Below are 25,158 nucleotides of genomic sequence, written 5' to 3' on the forward strand. Positions count from 1 at the left end.
TTCACTTGATTACTTTGATTTGATTATTTTGTTGGAGTATTTGGAGTCTTGTAATCCCTTTGATTAATTATTTGAACTTGCTCTTGCTCTTGCTTTTGATTATCTATTTCTTGTATTTATTATTATTGATGGGTAAGACCGTGGATCCTGTGACGAATCGCACCCACGGGTTGTTGGGTGGGTAACCGAGATCGACGGGTGGGGTATGACACCATGTCTTCTATTGAGATGGCCCACAATTGCCTTCTACCTTCACTTCGGGTCTTCGGACCTACAAACAAATGGATTTTCGGGTTAGGGTTTGGGCTGGATTCACACCATGTTTCATTGCAAGATAGTTGATGGATTAGCATAGTGACGGACAATCATCGAATTCATCAATCATTACACTAAGTTATGGATTGGATTTGGATAACTGTAATAACTCCTTTTAATTATACTTAACTATCTAACTAGATGAACTAAATCTCAATGTTAACATTAGAGTATGATTAATTTCATTTCTTTTAACTGGTGTGTTATTTAAAATGGCTGCATGGTTATAGTACTATATCTATTGGTTCAACGAGGGATTCATGGTTAAGGGACACCTAGTTGCACGGGTTGACCTGGCACTCCCAGGGTGGGCGTGCCTCTTACTGAGCACTTCATCATACACATTGATGGGGCCTGACATTCAAATGACAGTGCCAGTGTAAGAGGAGCCATTATTTGAGAGCTCGGAGGTTCTCTTTATGTCGTTAAGGGTATGTGGAGTCATGGTTTTTCAGCTTTGTGAATGGAAGTAGAAGCATGTTGGGACACACTACTGCTTGCCAAAGCCGTTGATATCTCATTGATTGTGGTTTTTTCAGACTATCTTTCTATCATCTCAAAGTTGAATGGTGTAGATTGCCCACTTGATTGGGCGAGCTACTAAAGCAATCCTCTCCCACAGTCTTGATTTGGCAAGAGGGTTTTTCTTCCATTATTTTTGGGCATTTCAGTAGGTCTGAAAATCACCTTGTGGATTTTCTTGCTTGATTTTCTTGCTTTAGGCTCTTCAAGGCTTCATGTGGTGTGGACTACACCACCTGAATATATTGTAAATCCTTTCGTTATTAGGGCGAGAAGTTTGGTCCGTGCTTTGTTCTTTGAATAAAATTTAGTTTCTTAACAAAAAATTACTTATTTCTTTTGGTAAGTTGCCAAGAAGGCCATCTTGGTTTCAAGCCCAAGAGAATGGCCATTGAGATGTGCTCGGCTTCCTCTCCTACTCATGGTGAATAAATGACTTAATTACCCAAAAAAAATGCTTATAGAAAAGTATTTTTCCATCCATCATATTTTTGATGCAAACTCAAAAAACCATTAAAGGGTTGTAATGACTAAGACCTCTTAGTGAAGTGGTCATGGTTTGACTCTTGCTGATATATATGTAATAATCCCTACCCCTTAATATAAAACTATTTGTTTAAAAAAAAAGGCCAGAGATGGCTAACGAAAAAAGGTTAGAAAAAACTAAAATACCCACCACTTTCATGAAGGGATTGGGAAATTGACCTTGAACTCAGGAAAAAATAAAAATAAAAATTGACACCCTAACCAAATATTATTATTAATTTGTTAGAAAATAAAAAGAGGGTCCGCCTTAGGTCCTACCCGTCACATCTTGGGTTCAACCACTGACCTACCAGACCAGACCGAAAACCGACCGAGCTTAAGCGTTGCTTGAAGTTTACAGATCTCGTATTGATTACTGAAACTGAAATGACATATGACCTTAGGGACAAAAAGGAGAAGGGGGGGAAAGCATTTGCAGAATATATAAGCAACCGACACAACCAACAGACGAGAAGAACGACGCAAGCCTTTGCGTCGACGACGACAAAGAAGATAATAAACGAAGGTTTCTCTTCCTCTTTCTTAATCTTTGGAATCAAGGTGTGCTATCATTAATCAAACTTCGGTTTTCGGAGACAGATCTTTATTTTTAAAGTTCTTCTATTTTGAACTTTCAATTGGTTTCTACGTAGTGTTCAAAAATTAAGAGCGTCGATTTTTGCTTGAATTCTTGGTGGAAAACCAGTTTGATTTTAAGTTTCTTAGTAATTGTTTTTCATTTGAACTCATTCAATATTTGGGGTTGTCATTTCCAATCGTTTGTTTATGGTTTTGGTTTTTATTTTTTTGTTTTTCTAATTTTAGGAACGGTGCCTAAATGGTGAGGGAGGCTTGTTTTGATCTCTGGAGTGAGCGTTGAGGTTGAAGTGGGAGCAAGTTGGATGGAAAAGAACAAGAACAGGACCGATTTGCTTGCTGCAGGCAGAAAAAAGGTTAGCTCTGAATTACTTTGTACTGTGGATCTGAACTAAATAAGTTGAAGAATTTTCAATTCTGGTATTTTAAAATTTTCATAGTTGATAATACTTCCAGATTGGTGCGTAAGTTTGCTTTCTTAATTTTGTGTATCAGTTGCAACAATTTAGGCAGAAGAAGGAGACTAAGGGCAGTAGTCATGGAAAATCTTCTCACAATAGTAGTAAGTCGGACTATGATGTTCATGGTGAACTGCGACCCATCGCAGAGAAACAATCAACCCCTTCTGCGGTTGCTGACACAAGGGTTGCATTGCAGGCTGCTTCTGATTTGGAACCTTTTGATTCAGAAATCTTCCAGGGTATGGAGAATTCAGTGGTCCCTGAAGCAGAGGTATCCTTTGTAGATTCGGCCAGTGGGGAATCTGTACAGGCCAGTGATTCTTTGTTGGAATCTATGGTAGAAAGTGAGGTGGCACCGGTTGCTGGGAGGCCGTTAGCCTTGCAGGAGGGGGTTGGTGGGGAGGCTGCAGCACTTCTTGTTACTGCTGATGCCGACCCGGCTGATTCTGCTGTCTCACATTCAGTAGGGGATTTGGTGACCCTTGATGCTAATGCATCAAGTATTAATTCATCCAGCTTACCTGCTGCCACAGAGTCTAGCAGAAGCCGGGTCTTTCCTTCATTGGCTGATGATGCTGACACAAAAGGTGAAGTTGATGTCTTGGTCTCAGTTGCTTTGGAGGGATCCAAATTGGCGGTACTTGACCTAGCTGATAAGGCACAAATTGGTTCAATTGGAATATTGGATAGGGAGGTGGCGGTGGGAGGGGCATCCTCACATGAAGGTGAGTTGGTTCATGTGGATGTGAAAGTCAGTGAGAACATTAATGCTCCAGCTCAAATGGAGGGGGTCAATCTGGAGGAGGAGAAAATGCCATTTTCTTCACCAGAAGATCATCATGGCTTGTCAATGGTCCCAGTAAGGGAAGATCAGGTAAGGACATAGGTCATGCTCGCGTATTATAGTCATGTATTTGTTATCACTAAAGCTACATTATTTCCTTCTGTAATTATTTGTGATAGTGATAGGAAATACTTGGGCATATTAGGAAGTAATTTGTCATTTGATGTATAATTAGATTCTCATTTGTTGCTGGGTAGGGGCAATGCAGGAAGCGGACGGTATGGGTACAATTCAGTGTGATGGAACTACTGAAGAACATCACGAATCTTCGTGTAGTGGTGAAAATTCAGAAGTTGGATCTGTGAAAGTAGAGCTTGAAAGAGATTGGCAGGTTGCTGAATCTGCGTGTCTGGATAATGTTGTTACTGCAGAAGCAGCTGCAGCTGTGGAGCATATGAAGCAGGGAACCCATGAAGTTGAACAAACAAATAAGGTATATGGTGTTAATGTTTCTGCTGATGCTAGTCTCAGATTAGAAGGATCTTGTGTGGGAGATGGACACGTTTCTCCACATGCAAATGAAGTAGCTGAAGTCATTTCCCCCATAGATCATACTGATCATCAGGTGATGTTGAAGGCACTGAAGGACAATGCAGTCACAGATTCATCTTATGAAGACAATTGGGAAACTCTGCATTTATCCCCTATTTTAGATACTGAACCAAAAGAACAGGCTCAAAGAGTTACGGAGCAAGCAAAGACAGGTGTTGAACTGTATGTAGAGCAATATTATTCTGAGGGAGGTGTACTTGTTGGTGAAAGACATGAAAGACCACTGGAAGCAAAAACCAAAGGTCTTTATGGAGAAGAGCGTCTATCTGTTGACCTTGTTCAACTTGAAGAAGTGCTGAGGAGGCTTGATGAAGATGAGTTTAAGTTTCTTCTTAATTCCAGGGAATCATATTGTCAGACAGTCTCAAGTGACACAGGTGATTCATCATGCATAACAGGACACAGCCTTGCTGATATTGTGGGGAGTCTTAAAGAACAACTCTACTTAGAAAAGGTTGCAAAAGAAGTCCTCCACTTTCAGCTTGTGGAACAGGAGAGGCAACATGTGGAATTTGATCAGTGCCGTTGTCAGCTTGTTGGTGAAGTATCCGAGCTCAGTGCTTCACTAAAAGAAATGCAAGAAAGAAATATGAACCTCAGCCAAGAGCTTGTGGAATGTCGAATGGAGGTTCAGGTTTCAACAGCCAGAGCAATGGAGCTAGAAAGTCAACTATGCACGAAAGGCAAAGAGGTTGAAAATTTTTCTGTTATTAATTTTGATCTGCAGTCTAAACTGGAGCGGTCACAAGAGGAATTGGAAAACCTGTTGACAGAATTGGCTTATTGCAAGGGTTTAGTCGACTCTCTCCAAATGGGAAATGCGAACTTAAATGGGAATCTTACGTTGGTGACAGAGGAAAGGAAGAAGCTTGAAGAGGAGAATGAGTATCTCGTGCATGAGAATGACAAACTCTTAGCTCAGCTTCGTGATCATCAAAATCAATTAGCGGTAGAACAGGGTAAACACACACAACTTGAGGTTAGCCTACAAGAAGAAATTGCTCGCCTTAACCAACTCACTGATGAATATATATGTCTCTCAAGCAGCCTAGACATACATAAATTGAATCTTATATCAGTCATGGAGGAGAGAAAGAAGCTTGAAGAGGAGAAAGTGAATTTTCTGCATCATAATGAGAAAATTTCATCTGAGCTTGTTGACCATCAAGATAAATTAGCTGCACGACAATGTGAGCTCGTGAAACTTGAGGTTGACCTAAAAGAAGCAATATCCCGCCTTGAACAACTTACTGAGGAAAATATTATTCTCTCAAGTAGCTTGGATGCTTATAAAGAACAAGTAAAAGAGATCAGTAGTAGGCCTATGCTATTGTTCTCCGAACGCGATGAAGGGAGGAGTCAGAAAGAAAGTTCTACTGTACTGAACATGATTCATGGTGATGCTATTGTTGATGAAGGTTCTTGTCAAATTGCTGATAAGCATGAGGGTGAGATTATGGGAAGACCTGAAGTTCTCACTATTGTGGACTCTCTACCCCTTGAACAGCTTAAAAAGGATTGGTTGGATGTTTTTGTTGGATTGAAGGAGCACCTGGAGGAGGCTGAGGGAATAATGAATAAAGTCGAAAGCGCATTTGATGGGATGCACTCTCATTCAACAGCCTTAAGTGGGTCAAGTGGTAAACTTCCTGGAGCTGGGGTGTCTAAACTCATCCAAGCCTTTGAGTCCAAGGTTAGTCATGATGACAATGATGAGCAGGTGCCTGTGACTGAAGGTGAAAAATTGATGGCAGAACCATTTAAGTTAGCGAAGGAGCAGATGGGCAGTATGAGAGGTGTGCTGAAGGAACTGAACAAGGATACAGAGACAGCCAATGGGCTGTTCAGGGAAAAGCAGGATAGTACAAAACTTGCTAATGTTGCTTTCAGTGAGCTCAAGGTTCTGTATGAAACTTTGAAGCATGAGAAGAGTGATCTTGAAGTAGAGAATATCAAGCTCAAGGTTCAGTGTGAAATTTCAAGGAAACAATCCTTTGATATTGAGGCAAAGGACAATGATCTAATTAACAAGATGACCATGTATCAGTCTAGAATTGGTGATCTGGAGAGTCAGTTGCATGGAATACAGCAAAGTTCGGATGAGAAGGCTGTGGCCATCTTTAATGAAATAGAAAATCTGCAGAAAGAACTGGGTAACATGGCATCTACCATTGAGCAAGAATGGAGTTCTGCTGTTGCCACAATTTCCCAGGCAGTGGAGAAGCTTGACACATCCATTGGAAACCTGTTTCCTTCCCCCCCTTCAACTGGTTGTTCTAGTACCATGGACTTTGGTAGTTGTGTTGCTGCTTCAGTCACTGTTGCAACAAAAGCAATTGAGGATCTGCACAAGAAACTTGAATCAGCAAATACAGATTGTGAAACAGTGCGTTCTTTGTATGAAGAATTAAATAAAAAATTCTCTGACTTACTTGTGAGGAGTAATTTGGCTTTTGGCGTTCTGGAGAAAATTCATCAGGAAGTCAGAAAACTTTTAAATGACTCCCGTAGAGGTGCAGATGAAAGTGATATGTGTTTCAATGATACCAAACTGCTTGATCCTCTAGAACTGGCCTCTTATGAACCGCTGATAGAACAACTGGGCAAGTTACTTAGTGAAAGGCTGCAACTTGAGTCTGTTAGCAATGAACTGAAGTCCGAGTTAGTGAACAAAGTGCATGACATTGAGGAGCTTAATAGAAAATGTCTGGATTCAAAAGCCATTCTTAAGTTGGTGGAAGATGTTTCTAGTGTGGTTAAGCTGGATGCTGTAGAGGTTGATTCTGATAAGGCACCATTTTTGCTCTTGGAGTCTGCTGTCTCTCTTCTTCTTCAGAAGTACCAAGAAGTTAATAACCGCTATAGCTTGTCAAGAGAAGATTTTGAATCCAAGGTGACAGAATTGAGTGAGTTGCAGGCAAAGATGGACCACATTATATCTGTGAATCATCAACAGGAAGATGAAAGATCCCTTGTGAAAGGAACCTTACAAAAGGTGGAAGAGGAACTTGAAGCTCTGTGTTCTGAATTGCAAGCGAAAACATCTGAACTTGAGCAGTCAGAGCAGAGGGTATCTACTCTAAGGGAGAAACTTAGTATAGCTGTTGCAAAAGGGAAAGGCTTGGTTGTGCAACGAGACAGTTTAAAGCAGTCCTTAGCAGAAATATCAACTGAACTTGAGCGGTGTTCTCAGGAGCTACAAATTAAAGATGGAAAGATTCATGAAGTTGAAACAAAGCTTAAAGCCTATTCTGAGGCAGGAGAACGCATTGAAGCTTTAGAATCTGAACTCTCATATATTCGAAACTCTTCTACTGGTTTAAGAGAATCCTTCCTTCTGAAAGATTCTGTTCTTCAGAGGATTGAAGAGATCTTGGAAGACCTAGAGCTCCCTGAGCATTTTCACTCCAGAGATATAATTGAAAAGATAGATTGGTTGGCTAGATCGGTCAATGGGAACTTGTTAGCTCTGACAGATTGGGATCAGAAAAGTTCTGTCGGAGTGGGGTCTTACTCTGATGCTGCTTTTGTTGTCGCAGATGCCTGGAAAGAAGATTTCCAGCCATCCTCAAATACAGTTGATGATTTTAGAAGAAAATACGAGGAGCTTCAGAGTAAATTTTATGGCTTAGCTGAACAAAATGAGATGCTGGAGCAATCATTGATGGAAAGAAACAATGTAGTCCAGAGGTGGGAAGAAGTTTTGGAGAGGATCAGTGTGCCTCTGCAGTTGCGGTCACTGGATCCAGAAGACAGAATTGTGTGGTTAGGGAATGCACTTTCTGAAACTCACAATGATCGAGATTCCCTCCTTCAGAAAATTGAAAATTTTGAAGTCTACTGTGAGTCACTCAAAGCTGATGTTGAAAAGTTAGAAGCAAAAATATTTGATCTTGAGGCTTCTCTTCTGGTGGCAACTCAGGAGAAAGAACTTTTTTCTGTTAGTCTGGAGAGTCTCAGTAGGGAACATGACAAAGTCTCAAAAAAAGCAGCTGAACATGAGCTTGAGAAAAATTTCTTGCAGAATGAACTAGCAAGCTTGCAAGCAAAATTGGTTGAAAAGCTTGAGACTGACGAGTATCATCAGAATATTGAAATTGTGATTGGGAAACTACGAGTTTTGGTCAGTGATGCATTACAGGGTCATTGTGTTGATGATGCATTGTCTTCTGGTAGTAATGCTGGGACCCTAGAAGCATTAGTGAGGAAACTTATAGACAATTACACAATCCTAACCTCAGAGAAGTCTATGGTTAAAGAGACAGAGAAGGAGCATGATACTAAAGAAGTTGATATGGCAGCAAATGCAGCAGATGCCAAGGAGAGGGATGCAGTGGCTCTGAAGAAACAGCTTGAGGATGCTGTTGGCAATTTGGCTCTTATACAGGAGGAGAGGGATGAGATCATAACGAACCATAAATCTTTGGTTACTGAAGTTGAAGCACTGAATAGGCAAAAAGATGCTCTGCAAGAGCGAGTTAATCAGGAGGAGCAGAAATTGGCTATCACTAGGGAGAAATTAAATGTTGCAGTTAGAAAAGGAAAGGGACTGGTGCAACAAAGAGACACTCTGAAACAAAAAATCGAAGAGATAAATACTGAAGTTAAACGGTTGAACGGTGAACTTGTGCATAAGGACAATGCTCTTGTCCATTTTGAACAGAGGATCAAAGACTTGTCTACCTATGTAGAGAAAACAGAATTGCTGGAATCTGGGAGAATTATCTTAGAGAATCGTTTGGCAGAGCTTGAGCACAGATTGCAGGAGAGGGAGCAGACCTTGAGCAGGTTGTTAAATGCTTTAGATGTCATTGGCTTTAGTGATGAATATAATAATAATAATAATAATAGTAATATTGATCCTGGTGAGAAATTGGTACAAATTGGGAGACTGCTGGATGGTTTACGTGAAAATCTATCTTCTGCGAAGCATGAGGCAAGAAAATCTAAAAGAGCAGCAGACCTCCTTGTGACTGAGTTAAATGAGGTCCAAGAAAGAGCTGATGGCCTCCAGGAGGAGCTGGCAAAGACAAGGGGTCTAATTGTGCAATTGTCGAAGGAAAGAGATATGGCAGAAATTGCAAGAGTTGAGGTTCTTTCACGCCTTGAAAAGTTAATCAGTGAGAACTCAGAAGAAAGACAGTGCCAATATGTGGAAATCATGAAATTTGACACTGCTATTGATCAACTCAAAAAGGGGTACATTGGTTTTGGTTGTCTTCTTGAAAATGTTTTCTCCAATGAGAAGGCACTTTTATACAATCTAGAGGCTAGCATGCAGTTGTGGCTAAAACAAATTGATGGTAATGACTTGGTCGAGCATCTTTTCAAACCGTCTGGTTCCACTTTCTCTGGTAGTTCACTAAATGAGGTAATTTCTTAGCTTTTAATTCCTAGTTTGGTTTGTATGGGTACTGTGCTTATAGCTGTGAATTGTGATCAGTGACCAACATTTTATGAACAAAGATTAATTTTCGGGTTTCAAATGATGGTTCATTGAAGTTGGGATGCATAAAGCAGCTTAATTCTTTATCAGAACCGTATATTGATCAGGGTCCATAAATGCAGTTGCAGTCTTAGGTCCAGATGTGTTCTCAAGGTTCATTAACTACTGAGACTCAACCATATGTCAAAATGGTTTCAAGTCCTGTTCAGTGCTAAATTCATAAAACTGACTGATTTGATATGGCGGTAAGAGGTACGAGCGGATTTTGGATGTAACCTACTCAATTTTTCCCTGTGGGAGAAGTTCCTGAAGGCAGAAGGCTAAAACTAACATAATATCCCAATAAGCAGGCAACTGGTTAAGCACAGGTCTCAAAGATCAGAACATTTTGCTGAGCACCTATAAGAAATCCTTATAGCCTATGCCAGAGCGTCCTGTACCTTTTATATGTGTTGTGGGGAGTAGCATGTACTGTTTAGTTGAAAATAGTTAAGTTTGTATCACATCTTAGGTTTAGGTAACTGCTCGAGGTGAATCGGGACTCTGATCCATCGTTTTATCATTTTAATGTCGCGCTTTGAAGGGCCTATAACATTTGATGCAACCCCAATCTAATAAGGGCCATTTATTCCATGATCTTTTAAGAGAACCAACTCATATGGGACTTTATTGAAATATTGGTTATGGGATATGGGGAAATTCTTTGTGATTATTTTGGGAAAATGGTTAATTTAGGAATTGGTGGTTAAAGATCATGCTTTCTTAAACTATATTTAGGGTATCAAGGATATTTATCCCATTCCATGGGAGGTTGATAAATTCCTTCCAATGAGAAACTGGGGTCTATTGGTGTTAGTATGGGTTGAAACTTGGAGGGAATATAGGTAATAATATAAAGGTATGACCCCCCAAGTTTGGTTGGGTTTGGATGATTAAATTAAAAGATATAAGGGTTTTTGTTGTAGGGGTTTGAGAGAGAAAATTCAAGAAAATAATTATATCTTGCGACTAGACGGTCAGAATGGGGAAATTAGGATATATGGTCATTAGGTTGGGGGAATGATGTACCTGGAGTTTGGGACAGATCTAACAGTTAGATGTGTGTATATCTGACCTTGAATTTTTGGTGACTTGGGAAGTCCTAAATTTCAAGAGATTTTAAGAAAAATAGAAAAAGATGTGGTAGGAGAAGGCGGTTGATTTTGGCTACTAGGAATACCTCAATGGAGCCTTGAGGATGGAATACTCAGATGGAGAATGAAGGTTGAACTCCAATCTTCAACCAGTTGCAGGTGTGTAGGCTTGATTTCACCTAGAACCTACCTAGGATTTGGACATTCAAACTAATTGATAGAACTAGAACTGTTAATGCTTGGATCTTCAAACTAATTTTAAGAACCAAAGTAAACATACACAAAGTGCTTGAAGGGAAACTTATTTTCTTTCACTCATATCTGTCCTCTTGGTCCTTCAAGAGAAGTCCTACTGAAATTAGGACTTAAGAGACTGATTTTAACTATTAAAATAGAAATTGACTAACTAGCCTATACTGATGACGCTTAAAACAGAAATATAACATAAGAAAAGACTATTGTGCTCTTAAGTTAGGCAGAATTTAAAGCAATTATTTAAACTATTTTCGTACTTGGCATAGGCACTAAACTTTTGGGCCCATAAAATAGGCCCGTGACCACACACATATATTAAACAAGGGCCAACACCTATATCTATCAACCCTAGGTTGATTTTAAAGGAAAATAGGCAATTCAGTACTGGATCTACATTTACATGGTTGGAAGCTAGGCCTATGAAATTAGTAATCATCATTGTCATCATCATCAAACCTTGTCCCAACTAAATGGGGTCGGTTACATGGATTCTTGCCTTCCAATTAGCTCTGTTTGAGGCCATGCTAGATACAAGACCTAAATTGTGCATATCCTTTCTCACCATTTCTCTTAAGGTTATCTTAGGTTTACCCCTATCTCTTCTAATTCCTTCAATCTGGATTGCATCACTTCTCTGTATAGGGGCATTTATAGGCCTCCATTGAATGTGGGCGTGTCACCTCAAACGATTTTCTCGGAGCTTATCACTTATTGAAGGCTCTCCCAGACCAACTATAATACAATCATTCCTTATCTTATCCTTCATAGTTTTTCCATTCATCCATCTTAGCATCCTTATTTTTGCTACACTGAATTTATCTATATGATTCTTTTTAAAACCCAAACACTCTGCCCCATACATCATAGCTGGTTGAAGGAAAATCGTATTTTTCCTGTGAGCTTTGAATATTTCTATCACACAAGACCCCGGATGCACCTCTCCACTTCATCAACCCTATTTTAATTCTTTGGAAAACATCATTCTCTATATCACAATTTTTATTTATGGTTGAACCAAAGTACCTAGCCTATGAATTAGTAATGCGTTTTTAAAGTCTAGATTAGGGATCTAAGGTACAAGCAAGTCTAGTAATCAAATCTGTGGTCAGACCTGAGATAACCAAGCAGTTCTATTGTTAAGGAAAGAAGTCAGATTGATTTTTTTTTGTTTGGGGGGGGGGGGGGAAGAGAGAGAGAAGAGGGAGAAGAGAGTATAAGAGAAAAGAAGAAATCAAATTTGGTATAACAATCCCATATTCCTATCTCAACAGCATCAGAACTCTTTAATAGACTCTATTAGTCAAATCATCTCTATTTAATGAGGAATGCACCACATTTATATAGACCTTTTAAAATTATATATTTGTCTCACAAACGATTCCTAGTGACTTTAAAGGATTCAATAGAGTAAAGAAATTAAACACTCAGTTTAACTACTAATCTTATGTGTAGGCATTATCCCAACTTGATGGGCTTATTAATTAGATCCGTTACATCACTAAACCCAAACATAATATGCCTTATGTTTGTAGATCCCAACCATGAGCCAAGATAAAGTCTTTTGAGCCCCATTTGATCCAACTGGACAATCTTAACTGCATCAGTTAGTTAACTATCCTGGATTTTGTGGATTTTCACAATGAAATTCACTTGATTCAAATTTTTCTGAACAGGTCTAACATGACTGGGATTATGTTGATTTGCGTCCAAATCACTTGGTCTCACTAGTATTTAAAGTAATATTAGAGCTAAAACATTTATATTATGGCTAATATACTCATGATAGAATAGCTTGGACTTTACAAAATTCAAGCTTGTAAAATTTAAAAAATATCACTGCTTGCTGATGTGGAACAATGGTTTGTAAGAACTTACTGGGTTTGCTTATGGGCCTCCACAAGTAATAAATAGCTTCACAGTTAAACGACTAGGGTATAACTATAATTATAGCAGAGCTTATAAAGCAATAATGGCAAACAGTAGATAAGTGAAGTTTTTATGTGGATGGTATGTTTGCCCCCCCCCCCCCCCCCCAACAAAAAAAAAAGGATTGGATGGTATAGCTTTAATTAAAGAGAATATCAGATGGTAACTTGGACACTTGGTAGCTAGGATGTAAAGGAATCAAGAATTACTTAGCGTGGGTAAGCTTGCAAGCATAGTTAAAAAAACAATGTTAAACATGAATAAGGTTAGAAGGGGCATTACTGGAACTTAAAAGGATCAAATAAGAAGATAAGAGGAATTGTGGAGAGGGGGAAATCAGGGAATGCAAGACATGCCTATAAGAGAACAAGGCAGTGAGGATGTTGCAATTTTGAGGGGAATTTCTCATCTCATGAGAAATCTGATCAGTATGGGACTTCGGATTTCAAATGACAGCAAGGAATCATCTTTGATTTAGTACCAGCAGATGGAGAATAGCAACTTCATACAAGGCTCCTGTCCAGTTATCTGGCAGCAAGAATTCCATCCTTCTCCTATCACCCTTTTTACAATTTTATTTTCTTTGATTTTCTTGACTTTTTGGACTTCCCAAGACACCCAAAATCCAAGGTCAGATCTATGCCAAGCTAACCATCAAATCCATCCAAACTTTAGGCACATCATTCCCCCAAACCTAGAGATCTTAGATCCTAATTCGACCCCATTTTGACGAGCCAATTCAAGATATAAAACTTTTGTACTCCATAAAACTCCAAAAATAACGAAACCCATAACTTCCAATCCATTCAAAACCAACCAACCTAGAGAATTATATCCCTATGTCATTACCTAAATTCCCTCCAAGTTTCAGCCCATTCCGACAATGTAACCCTCCAAATCTAGCAGTTCTCGATTTGAACTTCTAATTTCCCCCACTGATGTCAAGAAAACCGATAACTTTGTTTCTACCCAACCAAATCCTCCCAAACTTTGGGAGAATTACCTAACTTTTCCCTCTAGATTCAATCCAAGTTACACAAGAATCTGAGACCTAGAAGTCCCCCATAGTCCCATCTACATCATTTAGAGATATCTCATTTTCTCCCCCATCTCAAAATGTCACCCTTTTGCCTTGAAACCTAATCTAATCCCTTTGAAACCAAGCCTATCCATCCCATTCGAGTTCCCTACCTGATCACTGTTGAACCTATTGAACAACAAAGTACATTGATTAAACTCTTATGAGTTGTTTGTTGAGCTTTAGTTAAATGAAGGAAATTATAGGGACTTTCTTCCTTGGTCATCTTCAGAAGTGTAGTTTTACCCTAACACAGACCTAGACCTTTGGAGTGGCTCTGTAGGTTCTCAAACGAAAAGAAGAAACCTGTCTTGTTTTCATCAAGAACCTTTTATCAAGCACCTTGGAGATACCTTACCAAGGGCTGAAACACTATTCCATCTGCAAATGGTAAAGAGAACTGGCAGCAAAGCTGAATAATTCATAAATAATCACGAGTAAAGGATCCATCGATGTAGGTTTTCTTCCTACTGAAATTAGGATTTGAACTTGGACTAGAGTTAGCGTGAACAGTATTTTGGCCTTTTTTTTGGCCCTTCTGGAAGACCAGCTGTGCTGCTTTGATCTGGTCCAGTTTGTCCAATTGAAGCTGGTTCTTTTTTGCCTAGGTTGTACTTCATATGTGCTATTATGTAGAATCAACAGAATCAGAGAGAGAAGATCAAATCCAATCCTAAAATGGAAACATGATTCAGATATTTATCAGACTGAAAAGTTACTACTGGCTCTTGCCATTGATCAACTCTAGCAATTTAACATTTAAAGTGCAACTGATGTAGGAGAAACCCTAGAAACTAGGGGACTTACAAAGTGGGCTACTAGACTCTTAGAATTAAACACCTAGTCTTGACAGATAGTAAAGAAAGGAATTTGCAGCACTTGAAATCTGATTAATCATGCATGTAAGACAGCTAAAGTAGAAAAATAAACACAATAAGTCTTACTGGTAAGCACAACTAAACAAGAATCAATAGGGAAACAAGGGGATGGGGATCTTGGCACCATAACACTAAATTGAATACAAGGGTATTAAGAAACTTAAAGAAAAATAGAGCTGTCCTAGTCAATATCAAATTTCTAACAAGGAATTCAACAACTAACAATGTAAAAGGAGTCTTGGGAAGTTTTTGTTTTAAACAAAACTACTGTTAAAGAATAAATGAGAAATATTTTGGGAGAGAAAATGTTAGCTGCTAATCCTGGCTGCAAAACAGGGGTTAGAAAGCATCTAGGAACAGAAATAAGAGAAAGAAAAAATATTTTGAAATAGTGGGGAATCCTAGGAAAGGAGAAAATAATATTTTGAAGTAATGGCGTATCCTAGGAAAGAGAGTAGGTGATAAGAGAGAGGGAAAGAAAGAAAAGAAACAAAGAGAAGGGAAAGGAGACTAACAAAAGACAACTAGACTAACAAAGAAGGAAGAAAAGAAAAGAAGGTATTTTTTATTATGCCAGAAAAACAGAACCGTGGGGTTTGGGGCAGAAGAAGATTTCCAGGAAAGAAACTAGGTCTTTTTTGAGAAAAAAGAGAGTAGATCTTTGTAGAGGAGAGCAAGGGGAAGTTTTCTAGTGGGAAACAAGGGTGAAAGGAGGAGAGAGAGCTTACCTAGAGAGAGGGGAGAAAACCAGCACCGCCAGGAGAGAGAGAGAGAGCATCGTGAGCTTTTTCTAATTCTTTTCTTTCATTCATTAATCTCCAAAAACGAATTCAATACAAGCTTTAAATAAAAAAATTGATTCCTCACAACCCTGCATGTTTAATTCCCAAAATAACCCCTACTTAAGTTGTATATATAACCCAAACTCAAAATAATTAAAAATTGGGCCCAAACAGACTCTAGGCCCAGCCCATAAAGACTCAAACATGAAATCAAAATATTTCAATAGTAAACTACTACCCAACCCACTAAGATTAAGAAAAATAACATGACAAACTGCCTATGAGCAGTGTTTCTCATCGAACCATAGGATCCTAGCAATCTAATAACCTCCGAACTCATCATCCATCCACATAGAGTGATCTCTACGCGGCGTCGGCGTCGCCGGTAAACTCGAAACTGCTCACTGATGTCTTCATCAGCAACTTACTTAAAAACCTAATTAGCCAAACGCATAACTTCATTTCTTGCGCTGACAATCCAGCAAATTTGTCCTTGTGTTAAATGATAAATTGCATGAGTGTTTTGACCAACAATAATGTTAATGACTTAATGGTGAAATACTAATCTGTAGGAGCCTGCTTTAAAACAAGGTATGTCACTGTTGTTTCTATATTGGTTCTCACAGAAACAACACATGGCTAGTCGCCCAGTAGATAACTATTTGGAACTAGTTTTTGGGCGAGCAGTTCTCCCATGGGTTTGGAGAGGTGTCTTTCTCAATTCCAGAATTTGAGGAGCCTACGTAGAAGAAGCCGTAGAAGAGCACCATGGTTTGTTACTAGATCCGATCTCTGCATGAATTGTTGGGTCTACACTATTTTATTGTTGCCCCCCTCCTTGGATGAGCCGATTATGTAGTTCTAGAGCACAAGAAGGGCAGCAGCAAACCAGGCCATCGAACTGGACCAAGAATGGGTTAATAGGGTTAAGTTTGAGTGCCAGTAGGTTTGGGCTCCCAAATATTAGGGATTACGTGTTATATGTGATAATTAGTCATTAAGAATATGAGGTTTCTATTTTTGGTTTTAGAAAGTAGTTCACCATTTTAAATAATAGCAGTATTCAAGTATTTGTTTCTGGTTTTCAGTGTTTCTAAAAGATAGATCTTGGAATTGGAATCTATTTTCTAAGTTTCCCAGTCTTGTAATGGTTGCTTGGTTGTTGAAAAAAGAGAATAGCTGGGCAAAGGGCAATTTGACTTTACAGGGGGAAAAAGGAGAAAGCTTTGCTCAGGAATCTGTGAGATCCAGCTGCTGTGAGATAGGTGGGATTGTTACATATTCTTATTTCCTTCTGTCTTTTGTTTCTATCTTATTTCTGTTAAACTGAGGTTTCTTGAGGTACTGAGATCTACCATGAGAAAGTTTCATATACCATTGCATGATGCAATGAAACCTTTTAAGCAAGAGTCTCTTTGTGGCATGGTGGCACCTTCCGATATGGTTTCCTTGACGTCCTTGACATTTTAAGTTTCGGGGTGGGTTTATTGTCATTCTTTAATTAATTGAGGTCAAGTTTTGATATGCAGTTCTCGTTGCCACAGGCCGCCTTCCGTTGTAACTTCTGTCTTACAGTGACCTGGATCTCCCTGAAGTATACTGTCACTAATTCTGATTCTTTACCTTTCCATTTTGGAACGTCTGAGTTATCTCATGATTTAGCCATTAACTTTGGCTGAGGAGTTTTGAGGAGATCATTTTCCAGAGGTTGCCTACCTTTGACCGCAGGTGTCTGGCCATCCAACATCACGCCCTAGTTTCCTAGACCTAATGGGGCCCATAAACACTATAATCTAGCTGGGCATACACAAGACACTTCATTTTAGAAAGATCAAATGATCATTTCATTCAATAACATTTATTTACATTTCACTCAGAAACCCCGGGAGTAACATTCCTGGTGACTGTCGGCGTCCATGCGATGCATAACCACGGACATATAAACATTAAACTGTGACATTTACATTGCGTTCACTTTTACATTAAGCTTTACAGTCATGACCACCTCTCTACGTTAACATCACTCAGGCAGTTTTCTCAGATACACTGTTCCCATGTCTTTTCCTGAGCTCCTTTATCTGCAAACATTTATAAAAATGGGATAAGTGCATCCGATCAGCGAGTGAAACAGTCAATTAGTGCCTTGTGATACACATATTTGTATAATCTTGTCATGTCATTTAAATAATCAAGATTGTATCCGATGAATCATACCGTCAGTCATCTTAACCATTCAATAATCCTAATGTTAGATTCGTAATTGAGATGGCAGCATCAGAGCTTACTATATGTTAACTATTTATAGGCCCTAGGGGACGCTCCTATTAATTATTTTCTCTTTATTTATCTTAGATTTTTAATAACTTGATGCACAACCTTCAGTTGTTAATTGATTCCCATTGAAGTACAGGTGATATAGCATCTTGCACACAGCTGCACATTTCTATTGAGACTGACTCTGCATGTTTGTAATGTTTCATTGGTTATCCCTAGACTCAATATATTATAACATTTTATTGTAATGCTTTTGCAGGTGAAATTTCCTGCCAGTGTTTCTTCGTCAGAAAGGATGGCGTGGAAGCATTTTGATAACATTAATATAATTGAGGCTTTTGATCATGTTAATAATCACTTGCAGGAATGCATGACTGAAATTGGAACTCTGCAAGAAAAACTAAACAAGCATTCTGATGCTTTTGAACAACAAGCCCAGTGCCTTTACAGAGTAATGGAGACTGTTCACAGAGAATTAGCTTACTCAAAAGAATCTTTAGATTCCATGGCAAGAAATATGGATTCAATGAGAAAGGAGAAAGATATTGAAGTTCTTGTGCTGCGTCGAAATGTTTCTCTGCTATATGAAGCGTGCTCCTATGCAATTTCATTAATTGAGAATAAAAGATTTCAAACGATCGGTGGTAGTTTGGCATCAGAAATGCGTGAAGCTGGGGTCAATTTGATGCTGCAAAGGCATTCTGATGAAAAAGATGCTGCTGATTCTTTCACTGAGGAACAAATTAGGAGTTTGTCACAGAATTTATTAGTAGCTGTGAAGGATTCAACAAATATACAAGCGGAAATAGTAGCAGGAAACCAAAAGGATCTAGAATCCACCATTTTGAGTCTGCAGACAGAAATTCAGGAGAAGGATATCCAAGGGAAGAGGATTTGTGAAGAGCTTGCTAACCAAATCAAAGAGGCTGAAGCACTCTCAGAAACTTACCTATTGGATATTGAATCAACCAGAAGACAGGTGCATACTATGGAGAATAAGTTAGAAACAGTGGAGAAGGAGCACAAGTTATTGGAGTTGCAATTAAAGGAGCTACAAGAAGTGGAAGCCTCCTCGAAAGCATTACAAGATAAGATAAGGTCATTGACTGGGTTATTAACTGCCAAAGATCAAGGTAAGTATGATAGAGCTCATTCCTTTAAATTCTTCTTGGCACTGTATATCTTCAATTTTACTTGATTTATGTATGCTTGGTATCTTTACTTTTGCACATTTCAGAAATTGAGGCACTTATGCAAGCACTTGATGAGGAGGAATCCCAGATGGAAGGCTTGACAAACAAGATTGATAATTTGGAGCAAGGCTTGCAACAAAAGAATCTGGAACTGGAGACTCTCGAAGCTTCTCGTGCGAAAGCTTTGGCAAAGCTTTCAATCACTGTGAGCAAGTTTGAGGAACTTCATCATATGTCTGAAAGTCTTCTGTCTGAGGTTGAAAATCTTCAGTCACAGTTGCAAGACCGGGATGCAGAGGTCTCTTTCTTACGTCAAGAGGTCACAAGATGCACCAATGAGGTTCTAGGTGCATCACAGCAGACTAGCAAGAGGCATTCAAATGAATTTCGTGAGTTGGTAACATGGTTGAGCATGATGACTTCACGTCTTGGGGTTCATGATGCTCTTCCTGATGATAAGAAGGGCAGTCAGATACGAGCATATCAGCAGATCCTTGAGTGGCATATAACATCCATGGTGTCTGAGATAGAGAATCTACGATTAGGAACCCAAAGCAGAGATGCTTTGTTGGAGGCGGAAAGAAGTAGAGTTGAAGAGCTGTTGCACAGAAAAGAAACTCTTGAGAATTCATTACGTGAAAAGGAAACTGAATTGTACGTGCTGCAAGGTGCAGGAGTTTCCAGCCAAGCACCCCTGACCTCCAGTGAAATTGTGGAGGTTGAACCAGTGGTATAATATTTCCTCCATTCTTTTCCTTGATATAATAAAGTTGTTTTGGTCTCAGTTTCTAATTTTTTGTTTTAGTTCTCATGCATTTCGTTACCATTTATTGGTTACTTATTCAGTAGTATGTTTGAACTTGAAATTGGACAGAAGTATAATTGGAGCTCATTTTTGCTCGATAATATCTTCTCAAAATGTTCCATTCTAGTTGTGACAGTAATATGTTTATGGGAAGCTAGGTAGTTGCATTGTGGAATTTATAGATCTGTTTGAGAATAGCTTAATAACTAAAAGAGACATCCTAGAGATAGAAAGAGATTTGGAGGATTTGATTTAATATACATTACAGCCCAAGTAGGTAGGCGAACAGGGCTAAATCATTATTGAGAGCTTTGCAAGGTGGAACTTTGAGTAATTTGATTCCCTGAGCAGAGATGTAGAAGAAACGAATGTAGGGCCTAGGGTTCCAGAAGCACCACTTTTTGAGTTTAACAGGTTAAGGGAAATCAGAAAGGAAGACACCATGCATTGAATTCTCGGAAATGGTGAAGTATTTCAATGAGAGAAGGTCAGATAGAGTTTCAAATTTCCTTAAGTGTTCTATCCCTTAGATCATTAACTGTTAGGTCAAAAAACACTTTCGGTTCAGGAATTCCGAAAAGAACCATGAATAAGAGAACCTGTTGTGGGAGAAATTTGTAGATCATGGAAAAAAGGGGGGTTTCAAATTTCAATAGGTTAAACTAATGGAAATGGCCTCTTTAAAAAGAATTAAGCCAAATTCATTAGGCCAATAAGCACAAGTCAAGTTAGCGTACAAGATTTATAGTGGTTTGTACTTAATTAAGTCTACTTCCACTTCTCTCTAGCCTTAAGAGAGAGTTCTGCTAGGGATTCCCTTTTGGTACAATAAAACAATATCATTACAATTTTAGACAATCTTAATTCTGGATAAGTGGTTTCGTTCTTTGAAGGATGGGAGAGTCCTTGTACCTTAGTCCAGGTTCAGTCTATATCTTAGTAAAATCAATAAGTACAGAAGTAGAAAGTGATATGGTGTGACAACACCTCCAAGTGAGTGCACAATGATATGAATGATGAGCAGTGCTCTAGTTGTCTCCTCAACTTACTTCATCCTCTTAACAATGCTTGAGGAAGGATGCTTTGAGTTCTTCACACCAAGCTCTTCAATTTAGAGCAATTGTACTCAGCGGAATTCGGACTCTTGGGGAGACAAGGCTTGATTGAGACAAACGAGAATGAGAAGCTAATTAATATCTTCTGAATTGTATTTTACAGTGTCATTAGGACCTCTATTTATAGCCAAAATGTGGGATTGCTTTGAATCCCAATGGATGGAAAATGGTCAAATTCTACAATTTGTCGGTTGACCCACACAATGTTTGAAAAATAGCGATTGGAAGCTTTGTTGGTCTGACAGTCGCTTCATGGTGGACTTGCAGGGTGACCATCAAGAAGACGTTGACCTTCAGCTCTGATGGTTGTAATTATTAGGGTTCTAACTTTGACGGTCAATCAAGACCATTTTGCCAGAACATCAGACCAAAAGTCTGATGGTCAATACAGCGATCTTGCCAGACCGTCAACCTCCACTTCGACTGTCACTTATATTTTGCAATTGAATATGAATTTAATGAAACTGTTAAGGTCTGACCCAATAGTAGCTCCTGCATATATGATTAAAACGTAAAAGTATAGAACTGCATTTTTATGCAATTACAACATGCCATGCGTCCTCAGATAGATGTAGGGTCGAATCTCAGTAAAATTCCCTGTGGTTGTGGTGCATTCTTAGGCTTGATTGTCACATGAACAGGTGCTGTTCATTACATGCACTTGGGGTATTTTTGTCTATGTATGTTAAAGTATATTGAAATTTGAAACTTTGGTAGATTGTTGGTGTATTATTTCATGTTTTTGATTATCAAAGTGGAGGGTAAAAGGGGTTATTTCCCAACAAAATTGAGTGTTTGAAACTGTTTTGTGCCTTGAATTCTTGTATTTGGTTTTGAAGATTGACTCACTCCAACATATTTTGGTGGGTGTTAAGATTCCAAATTCAGCCTAACAATAGCAGAACAGCAACACAGAGATAATAATAAGCTTACTAATTACTAATTCACTATACTGAAGAACACAAGTGCTTAAAACTCACCCAACAGTAGGTATTCCTACTGTTACCATTGAGCAGCAGCCCTCACCCTTTAATGCAACCGTGGATCTAGTGTCAGGGTTTAGTCTCCCTAGAATGTGGCTGGCCAGGGTTTTCCAGCAATAGGTAGAGGGGTTTCTAGGGTTTCATCAGCAATCCAAGCTCCTGAATAAGAAGTTCAGATCTGAACTTTGTTGAAAGTTGACATTCAGATATGAAATCTGAGTCCTAGAGCAACTGGGATTCGATAAGGGTTAGAATTTTGGGGAATGGGTTGTTGTCCTGCAGTCATGGTAGAAGATCTCGCTCTCGAGAGAGATCTCGCCACCTTAAAAAAGAGAGATCTCGACCATCTCGGTGAGATCTTGGTCGAGATATACAATTTTTTGGCGTCAACTCGGTGACTCATCTCGGTGGGTTTTAGGGTCTCAATTAGGTTGAAACTTGGTATTTAGCATATTTAAGGCCTTTTGAATACGTTGGTGGCCTTGGATTTGTCAGAAACAACCCTATGTATGATTTCTAAGTCTACCAATAGTGTGAAAACGAAATGTAGTAGGATTAGGGAATGCAATGTTATTCAACATGTAATATAGAACCTTTAAGGCATATAAATGAAAATCAAGTATATCAAATGCATCAACTAACTTAAATGTTATCAAAATTCCATCCATATGAGTATCACAATCTCAATTTTCAAGAATAAAATATTATACAACCATTAGAAGTTCTATATAAGTTATTAAATCATAAATTCATAAGACAAGTAGAGAATTGTTGATCTTCCTTGTTGTAGATGTGCTAAGAGTAGTTGCAAGTGAAAATTCAGCCAAAATCCACAAAAAAAGGCAAAAATTGAGAGTTCCAGCGAGATCCAGGGCGAGATATGGCGGGATATAGCGAGATATGGCGAGATATGGCGAGATCTCGAGAGAGATATCCCAACTCTCTACTCTCGACCTCCATCTCGTTTCGCCAAGGTGAAAAAACGAGATATCTCGTGAGATCTCGTCGAGATCTCCCACCATGCCTGCAGTTTAGAGCTAGTGAGGTTACTATTCTGCAAGTCTGAAGCTGTCTCAGAGGAGGTGGTTTGAGGTTGCAAGTGTTTAGGGTTTTCTGGAATTTAAAATTCTGCAACTCTTCTCAGGAAGAAGATGAATGCAGGATTGGATTTTGAAACTCAGAGAAAGCGGGCTATAATGGGGAAAATAGCAGAGGGGTTTTACTCCTATGGTCTATGCAATCCAAAAGGGACTAAAAGGGGGTTGAAAGGGGGCTGGAATTGATGCTTCCTAGATGGTTTAGGATCTGCTGTGCAGGAAGGAGATGGGGAAGGCTAAGGTAACTTGGGGAGGTCTAGGGATGGGCTGAAACTAAAGCGAAAGGGAGGGGGATGACTTGGGATGGGATTAGGGGTGGTTCTAGGCCTTTAACAAGAAGGGAGGGGGTAGGGATGCCATGGTTGAAGGGAAGGGGGTGAGAGGGCTGTGGACAAGGGAGAGGGCTGGGGTTGGGTGTGTGATTTTCTTTTTTTTTGGGGGGGGGGGGCCTACTTGTGGGAAGGCTGCTGTGGATGATGTGGAGCTGCTGTGGAAGATGGATGCTTGCTGGACTTGCTGTACTCGACACTTGAAGACTGATATAGAAAGCTGGAACTGCAGAATTTAAATTGGAACTGAATGCTTGAAGGCTCTTGAAAAATGCGGAAAATTAGAATGCTACTTGACAACTGCAGGGTCCCCCTCAAAGGAACCCTGCCACACCCAGGCAGTAACACTCAATAAACTTTATTAATCAAAACTCAATAATGCAAAGCAAGAAAATGCTATTTATAGCCTAAAAAAAGGGCTATTTATAGCCTAAAACAAAGGACTCAGACTATGATCCCCTTAATTGATGGGATCCTCTTACATATCAAATTGGACTCTTATCTAAACTTAAAAGGGAATCAAATTACTATGCGATCTCAACCCTTAGATTGGGATCTCACACTTTATCTTTAGTAGCACACATAATTTAAGACTCATGTAACCAACTTAACATCAAACAGGACTTCTTTAAACAACTTTAACTCAAAATAAAATACCCCAACCATATAATCAACACCAATTTTAAAAAAACTTTCATTCTTCATGTTGAAAGAACCATATAATAATGAGAACAATCGATGATGTTGAAGACGAACAAAGTCCATAAATATAGCAGATCAAAGACACTATCCCCATAATGCCGGTAGTAGGGAGAAATATCCACACTCAATCTTCAAAATTGTAACTCCAAAGTCCATATAAATGCTTCGCAAGAAGGCAAGTAGTAGGTAAAAGCCAATATTGATTACTGTGGACCAAGTAATTAGGTAAAAGACAAAATATTTTACTGTGGATCAAGTAGGTAAGGTAGTATGGGTTATTACGGACCAAGTAGGTAGGTAAAAGACAGTATGAGTTATTGCAGACCAATCAGGTAAGGTAAAAGACAGTATGGGTTACTGTAGACCTAGTAGGTAGTAAAAGACAATATAGATTACTATGGACCAAGTAGGTAAGGTAGTATGGGTTACTACGGACCAAGTAGTTAGGTAAAGGACAATATAGGTAAAGGTAGGTAATGATATTGTTGTAGAATGCCATAAGTTGAGGACAAAGATCTTCACAAATAATATCCATCATAAAATCTTGAGTAGATATAGAATAAGGTACCATTCTCCCCCTCACATGGAGCATTACACATGGACAATCAATGACAACCAATAACCAATAGCCAGTGTAAAAAGATCCCAAGAAATATAGTTTCCAAGTTCTCCTCATGGTAGGGAATGTTGTAATGTGGTAAATGTACAGTATCAGTGGTAAATATAGTCCAAGGGCAAGGAGTTATGGTATAGATGGGATGTAATAAAAAACAAAATATGGACGAGCAGGGAGAGGCACAGGTTCAGCTATGGATAATTAAAAACAATAAAAAAGAAAAATGTGTAGTACCAAAGGTGGGTAGAAAAAAATTGTTAGAAACAATAGTAGTCAATGGAGTAGAACCTAGCTGATACTAAATTTAGGTCTGAGATTCTGAAAAAATCTTAGAAGAAATAGAGTAGGTATAAGTTTGATGCAGAATTGAAGACATATTTAAGAAAGAAGAAGCCCATTGGATCAGGCCCATCAAAGGCTTAAAGCTATTACCCAAATCAGCCTATGGCTTTCATGGGCTAGGACTGTTTTAGTGGGTTAAAGTCAGCCCACATATGTTGAACTTCATAGTCTAGACCTAACCTCAAGTTTAGTTTTTGAAAAGTCAATAAAAGGGGCTATGGTTTGAAAATAAAAAAACTCACTGTCAAAGGAGTTTTCTTTTGTCAAAGAGTTAGGTAGTAGTTGAGTTATTAATAGGTAGGTGGTGTTAGCTAGTGGTTGGATGTTACCATTAATGTTTATGTCTCTTTAGAATGCTATATAAAGAGACTTATGTAAGAGGTGAAGA

The 25,158-nt window shown here is 38.9% G+C and overlaps 1 protein-coding gene across 5 annotated transcripts in view; it reads left to right on the plus strand.

Annotated features, from left to right (window-relative positions):
- The first annotated feature begins 1,727 nt into the window (after positions 1 to 1,727).
- Positions 1,728 to 25,158, plus strand: part of LOC149015813 (nucleoporin) — a 53,845-nt gene continuing 30,414 nt past the window's right edge. For 4 of the 5 annotated variants that reach the window (XR_016173484.1, XR_016173485.1, XR_016173483.1 and 1 more), the window contains exons 1-6: positions 1,728 to 1,888; positions 2,188 to 2,315; positions 2,455 to 3,294; positions 3,473 to 9,187; positions 17,848 to 18,721; positions 18,826 to 19,511. Coding sequence is in view for 2 of the 5 variants with exons in the window: in XM_089155783.1 (XP_089011909.1) it covers positions 2,265 to 2,315; positions 2,455 to 3,294; positions 3,473 to 9,187; positions 17,848 to 18,721; positions 18,826 to 19,511 (8,166 nt within the window). In the remaining 3 variants the exon portion in view is untranslated. Of the gene's footprint in view, positions 1,924 to 2,187; positions 2,316 to 2,454; positions 3,295 to 3,472; positions 9,188 to 17,847; positions 18,722 to 18,825; positions 19,512 to 25,158 lie in introns of all 5 variants that reach the window. The other variant, XM_089155784.1, reaches the window with a different exon arrangement.

The sequence above is a fragment of the Hakea prostrata genome, chromosome 5 (genome assembly GCF_041222555.1).
Source record: "Hakea prostrata isolate BN-2017 chromosome 5, UWA_Hpros_2, whole genome shotgun sequence".
Classification (NCBI taxonomy): Eukaryota; Viridiplantae; Streptophyta; class Magnoliopsida; order Proteales; family Proteaceae; genus Hakea; species Hakea prostrata.